At 39.6% G+C, this 7,224-nt stretch overlaps 1 protein-coding gene across 1 annotated transcript in view; it reads left to right on the plus strand.

Moving 5' to 3' along the window:
• LOC140203277 (ankyrin repeat domain-containing protein 26-like) overlaps positions 1 to 7,224 on the plus strand; it is a 127,517-nt gene that overhangs the window by 14,370 nt on the left and 105,923 nt on the right. The window contains exons 3-4 of the mRNA XM_072269292.1: positions 1,325 to 1,498; positions 4,835 to 4,941. Coding sequence (XP_072125393.1) covers positions 1,325 to 1,498; positions 4,835 to 4,941 — 281 coding nt within the window. The remainder of the gene's footprint in view (positions 1 to 1,324; positions 1,499 to 4,834; positions 4,942 to 7,224) is intronic.

Here is a 7,224-nt window from a genome sequence, read left to right on the forward strand (position 1 = left end):
CGCGAAGAATGCAGGGGTCCGGCGGTAGCCGGGAGGTACACAGCACATCTTTAAGAGAAAAGCCGAAACAAACATTCTAATTAATTAGGTGCCGCCCGTAATTGTCGGCCCAGATTAGTGCCATCTCCGATTGCGTTGTCTCTGATCTGAGCCGACTATTACATGTCGGTGACACCTAATTAATTAGCATGTTTATTTCGGCTTTTTTCTTAAAGATGTGCTGTGTGCCTCCCAGCTACCTTTGCATTCTCCGCGAATCAGTATCTGTCCGTGGCCTGGGGGTTGGGGTGGTGGGACACTGGGGTGTCATCTCATTGCCTGTTTCCATTAGAGCAGGCAGCTCATCTCCTTCTATGTCTGCCCGCCTCGATGTCGAAGGTCGAGGTTCATCGTCTGCTCTGGCTGATGTGGAAGGCTTGCTTGACTGCTGAGCCTCGCGCATTTTTCTATCACACAGTTCTTTAATAAGGACTCCAACCATCCTGCAAATATCCCCTAAACCGATGTACTCTTTCAAAATTAAAGTCGTACTTTATCATTACTCATTCGGTTTCCATTGTTATCCTTCTTTCTTTCAATTGTGTCAGCTCTTCATCTGTCAGTTCTTGGTGATGGGGTGCCAAAACCTCTTCAACATCATGTTCGTCAGATTCCACAAGCTAAACTCACGTTGCCCTTACTTCGTTCACCACGATCAAAATGCTTAATTATGTCTTGTTTTACCGTAAGTGTAACACCCTTACGAGCTCTTTCAAGCTTTTCTGATACCATAGAACTCATCTTGCAAACGGCTGCTCACAGGCACGTGTGAAAGCAAAGCAGTTCCCAATCCGGGGGAGAGCGGCTGCTCGGGGCACGCTGCCTTGTATCGCGCACTGATTTTTTTATCGTGCGCTGAATTTTTTTTTCGTAACAGTAAAAACCCCTTCTGAAAGCGAAAACAGAGTACTAATGTAGGTCTTTCGTAACAGTGAGGTTTCGTAAAGCAAACGTTCAAAAAGCGGGGGACACCTGCACTTGGTTATTTAAAATCTATTGATTATAGCTATTTAAAGCAATTTGAAAAACAAGAAGCAAGTGAGGGTGTTTGGGCTGAAGACACTACCCCAATAAGCTGCAACAATAGTGTTGTGGAGCTTCCAGTATCTGAGTCTAATATGGATTCCTGGTCTCATTCTGTGTATCTGTTGGGTAGTAGAATGATAGCAAAGCAAGTGTATCTGTAATCCAGACTTGCTAGCAGTTAACCACAATGAAATTTGCATTTCAAACATAACGGTCTGTGGAAAATGTATATATAAACCTCTTGTTACCTTGTCCACAGGCAGTGCAGTGTGAACAGGAGCGTTGTGTAGTTATCTTACTAAGCCATGAAGCTGATCCTAATCTGGTGGACATTAATGGATATACTGCTCTGCATCTTGCTGTCCTGATCCCCAACATCACTTTGGCAACGCATTTGCTGGAGTATGGGGCACACATAGATGCCCGAGATAAGGTACTTGCATTAATTCTTCATAGTAGTTAAGTTTTTACAGTTTTGAAAAGTGCAAAATTAACACTCTTTTCTGAGTCATACTTGTGGAGCATGTTTTATAGCAGATTAGAATGTCTACCAATGTAAATATGCATGTACTTTGTCCCGAAAGAACCCAAACTACTTATTGTATTGAGATTCAAATCAAAGTAAATTTAAAATGGTTATATATATCTTGTTGTAACATTTAGGAACAAGTTAAGTGGGCTGTTACTACAGGAGATTAGATTTTACCTGGAATGTTTTTGATCATGATGTATTATATTGATTATCAGTTATCACTTCACTAAATGACAGTCACATTTGAAATGGATGATGAATTTTAAAAAAAAAAAGAGCAACAATAATCGATTTCCATTAACATTAATTTTGCAGTTACCATTTGTTGTGCTTTAAGTCCCAATTTATTTTGGTTATAAGTTGCTACATTAAATTAATGAATAAATTTTTTAATACCAATCCTGCTTTAAATGGTAAATGGCAAATCAGGGAAGTTTCACTAAGCAATGATTTATCTTTCTAAATTACTTTCAGAGAGTTGCATGCTCAGTTTCAATTCTTTTATTCTCCCTATTCAAATTCAGTAACCTCATAGTTTCCTTTTATTTTGTAACAGCTTTAATGATATTATAGCGACTAGAGCTTTCCTCTTGCTCCTTCTGCAAGCTAAAGATCTGGATTTTAGATTCTGTTCCTTGATTATGATTTCGTTCTGCTAAAGCAGTAATTCCAGGATTGACCTACTTCTTTCTTACTTTGACACCATCGTTAGATGCTGTTAAGCTACTATCCAAGTTAATTTGCCCATTGTGTAAAAGTATGTGAACAGGATACAACGGAATGGTGGACATTCAGATAATAATGAATCCAACCTGTCTGATAGTGGAAGACTCGATGAGAAAGCCAACTCTGAAGAAAATACAAATATTCGCTAAAAGGATATGGAGGGATTATGCAAATGGTTCAAAGTGTGGGGTTCTATGTTTGAATCAGAAGAACAGAATCTTTATTTATAATGGAGAAGAGCAACTTAATATACAGTAGCATTTTCTGTGGTGGTTTAGGTCATGAGAACACTGAGTGTTCATCTAGAAATGCGTACATGCATTAAGAAATGATACAGTGTTTCTCCAGAGTGGTATCATAGAAAACAGGACAAACCAAAGACTAACACTGACAGAACCACATAATTATAACGTATAGTTAAAGCAGTGCAAAGCAATACCATAATTTGATGAAGAACAAATCATGGGCATGGTAAAAGAAAGTCTCAAAGTCCCCGAGTCGATCGACTCCCGAGTCCCTGATAGCAGGCGGCAAAAGGGAGAAACTCCCTGCCATAAACCTCCAGGCACTGTCAACTTGCCGATGCCTTGGAAGCAGCCAACCACAGCCGACACTGAGTCTGTCCGTCCGAAAACTTCGAGCCTCCGACCAACCCCTCCGATACAGCCTCCCGAGCACCATCCTCTGCCGAGCGCCTTCGACCTAGCCCCGGCCGCTGAAACAAGCAGAGCCGAGGATTCGCGGCCTTCTGTTCCGGAGATTCCGGTTACCACACAGTAGCTGCGGCAGCGAAGCAGGCATTTCAGAAGTTTTCCAGATGTTCCTCCGTACTCTCACATCAGTCTCCATCAGAAAATGCAGCAAAAAGTCTGCAAGTTATAATTGTACATTTATTTATTCAAATGACATTGCTGCCAAAGCTGGCATTTGTTGTCTTTAATTGTCCCTAAAATGAGATGAGAGTTCAAATCAATCACATTACTGGGTTTGAAGTCACGTGTAGGCCAAATTGAACTTGTTTCTTTTTTTATAACTACCTCATAATTTTATAGTTGAGTCAGAGAGAGTAGCCTTATTCGCATAACTTTATATTCAATTATTTGATTTTAAATTTAACTGGTGCCATGTTGTGATTTGCACTCCTGTCTATGGCCATTTGTCCAGAACAGTGGCCTGCCAGTCAAGTGACTTAACTGATACAGCAAGTATTTAGGAGGAGAGGTGCTTTCCTAGCAGGATAGTATTTGGAATGAAAAGTGAAGAAGCTGAAGCACAAAATGTCTCACATGTTTTGACAAGCCACATTTGGACTGTTTTGGACACTTGTTTTGGAACCAGCAAAATATTGATGTTTTTGATTTATTCTTCTACAGGTCCGCAATCCCTTATCGGAAATCCTTGGGGCCAGTTGCATTTCGGAATTCAGAATTTTTTGGATTTCAGACCCCCACCCCCACCCCCGATACCAAAAAACACGTATGCTCAAGTCCCTTATTTAACCTGTCTAAGTGCAGTAGAGTTTAGGACCCAGTGGCGCACCAAACCAATGCACATCCTCCCATATACTTTAAATCATTTCTAGATCACTAATAATACCTAATACAATGTAAATGCTATGTAAGTAATTGTTATACTGTATTGTTTAGGGAATAATGACAAGAAGAAATTTTATTTCCAAGAAAAACATTCAATAAAACATAAAAATATACAGCTTCAAATGAACCGAATCAAACACATAGTAAATGACTACTGGAATAAATGCAGAATATTACTGTCACTGTCACTATAAAACTTCAGTAACTTGTCTTTCTGTTTGTTTAAATCATATACAGTGGTAGTTCTGACACTATTTTTTTCAGTAAGATGCCTCACAGACACACCACAATCAAGCTTCTGCAATAACTCCACTTTCTGCGTTATTGATAGAGAAAATACTTTCTCTTTTTCTGATTGTTACCCATAGGGGTATCTGCAGCTCTTTTTGACATTTTCACAGTGAAATTAAACACAAAGTCAACAGTGAACACAAAATATCAGCGAACAGCAAATGCACGTGTAACCAGTACAAGCGCTGAGCCACAACTGATGTCTGGCAGCCTCTGCTAGTGCTGCCACGTCACACCTGAGTGACGTCAGCTGTTGGAAAAAGAGAACTTTGGTTTTCGGAGCTTTTTGGATTTCAGAATTTGGGATAAAGGAATGTGCACCTGTTTGTCTGATTTTTTTTTTCTCTCTGGTATACACAAGTATGAATAGTGATCTCATTGACCAATATGAGATCATTAGACCTGATTTGTTAAAATTTTGAAGGGCTGTTAAATTTCAAGGATGCAATTTGATGATCCCCAAACTTCTCTGTAGGCTCCACTTGAAAGAACATTCAACTTTGTGGGATTATCAATTGAGACCTGTTTCCAGTAACATGAAAACGATGTTACATATTTGTATGCTGTACAATTGTAAATTATTTTGTGATAATTAGATGACTAATGGATTGTTTGTTTCCAAAAGAATGGATATACTCCTCTGCTGTTAGCGGCTACTAGGAACCACCAAAAAATGGCAAAATGTCTTCTTAAAAAGGGTGCTGATGTGAATGCAAAGGACAAAAGTGGGAGGTACGTTTGCACACTTCAAATCTTGAATTGTTGAATTAAGAAATTTAGGGTGTGTGATTTCTTTTTGTTTATTATTTTATTCTTGAAATAGTACCAAATGAGCTCGGGTTATTGCTAACATGAGAAAATCTGCAGATGCTGGAAATCCAAAGCAACACACACAAAATGCTGGAGGGACTCAACAAATTAGGCAGCATCTATGGAAAAGAGTAAACAGTTGACATTTCAGGCTGAGACACTTCTTCAGTACTGAGAGGGAAGGGGGAAGATGCCAGAATTATAAGGTGGGGGGAGGGGAAAGAGGCTAGCTGGAAGGTGATAGGTGAAAGGTCAAGGGCTGGAGAAAAAGAATCTGATAGAGGAGAGTGGACGATAGGAGAAGGGAAAGGAGGATGGGACTCAGGAAGAAGTAACAGGCAGATGAGAAGAAGGAAATGGTCAGAGTGGGGATTAGAAGTGGGGGGGGAATTTTGTTCACCTGAAGGAGAAATGGATATTCATACCATCAGCTAAGGTGATGAATATAAGGTGATACTGCTGTTGTAATGCTATCCTTTCTGGTTATCAACAACAGGAATCTACATACAGAAAAGGTTGATTGAAATCACTGGCATGCATTCCATTACTTAAATTCAATCTGATTGTTCGCCTGTATTGGTCTTGATTTTGTTTTAAGATGTGTAATAGTATTCATTGAGAACAACTAGAAATCACCCATTGATCAAGTTGAATCTGGTTTGTTCAGCCAAGTTGTCCTTGCTGTTGCTGTTTAATTTCAAGATGTGCATTTTAATACTAATAACAAAGAGTGGTTAATTTTTCTGAATATGTAGTCTTTAATATTGGAAGTACAATCACAAATTGTGGATATCCAAAATTCAAAGTAAATTTTATTGTCAAAGTACCTCTACTGTAGGTCACCATACACAACCATAAGATTCCTTTTCCTGTGGGCATACTCAGCAGATCTATAGAATAGTAACCATAACAGGATCAATCAGAGTGCAGAAGAAAATAAAATGTGCAAATGCAAATATAAATAAATAGCAATAAATAATGAGAACATGAACTAATGGGATAAAGAGTCCTTAAAGTGAGATCATTGGTTATGGGAACATCTCAGTGGTTGGGCAAGTGAATGTAGTATTCCCTTTGCTTAAGAGCCTGATGGTTGAGCGGTAGTAACTGTTCTTGAACCTGTTGGTACAAATCCTGGGGCTCTTATACCTTCTAACTGATGGCAGCGGCGAGAAAAGAGCATGGCCTGGGTGGTGAGTATCTCTGATGATGAATGCTGCTTTCCTACGACAGCATTTCATGTAGTTGTGTTCAATGGTGGGGAGGGTTTTACCCATGCTGTACTGGGCCAAATTCGCTACCCTTTTGTAGGATCTTCTGTTCAAAGGCATTGGTGTTTCTGTACCAGGCTGTGATGCAGCTAAACAATATACTCTCCACTACACATTTATAGAAAGTTAGTCTGAGTTGTAGATGTCTTAGTCTCCTATGGGAGTAGAGGCACTGCCGTGCCTTCTTCATAATTGCACTTGCATGTTGAACCCAGGACAGCTCCTCTGAAATGGTAACACCGAGGAACTTAAAGTTGTTGACGTTCTCCACCTCTGATTCCCCCCAATGCACAGTGGCTGGTGGACCACTGGTTTACTTCTCCTGACGTATACTATCAGTTCCTTGTCTTGTTGACATTAATGAAAGGTTGTTGTTACGTTACCACTCAACCAAATTTTCAATCTCCCTTCTGTATACTGATTCCTTACCAACTTTTGATTTGACCCACAACTGTGGTATCATCAGCAGACTTGAATGTGTTATTGGAGCTGTGCTTAGCCCACACAGTCATAGGTGTAAAACAAGTAGAGCAGGGGACTTAGCACATAGTCCTGTTGTGCGTGCGCCTGCATTGATGGAAATTGTGGAGATTCCAGCTTCATCAGCTACTTCTACAATAACAAGCTAAATTTCATTTAGTTAAAAGCTTTGAACTTCATACATATATGCTTTCAGTTGCTTATTGAAGGAGGATATCAATAAATTGCATTTTTTTTAAAAGTTGGGGCTTATTGAGGCCTATCAGAGCATTGTTATGTTTGCCCTTTGGATCACCTTGCGTAGAATGTCTCAATATGATATTAGAATACAATTGATGTATGCAAAGAAAGTAGAAGCATTTTTACTGAGCATTCTGCAGTTTGGCAGCTGATTCTAATTCATAGTCACAGTCATACTTTATCGATCCTGGGGGAAATTGGTTTCACTGTGCGA

The sequence above is a fragment of the Mobula birostris genome, chromosome 9, assembly GCF_030028105.1.
Source record: "Mobula birostris isolate sMobBir1 chromosome 9, sMobBir1.hap1, whole genome shotgun sequence".
NCBI lineage: Eukaryota > Metazoa > Chordata > Chondrichthyes > Myliobatiformes > Myliobatidae > Mobula > Mobula birostris.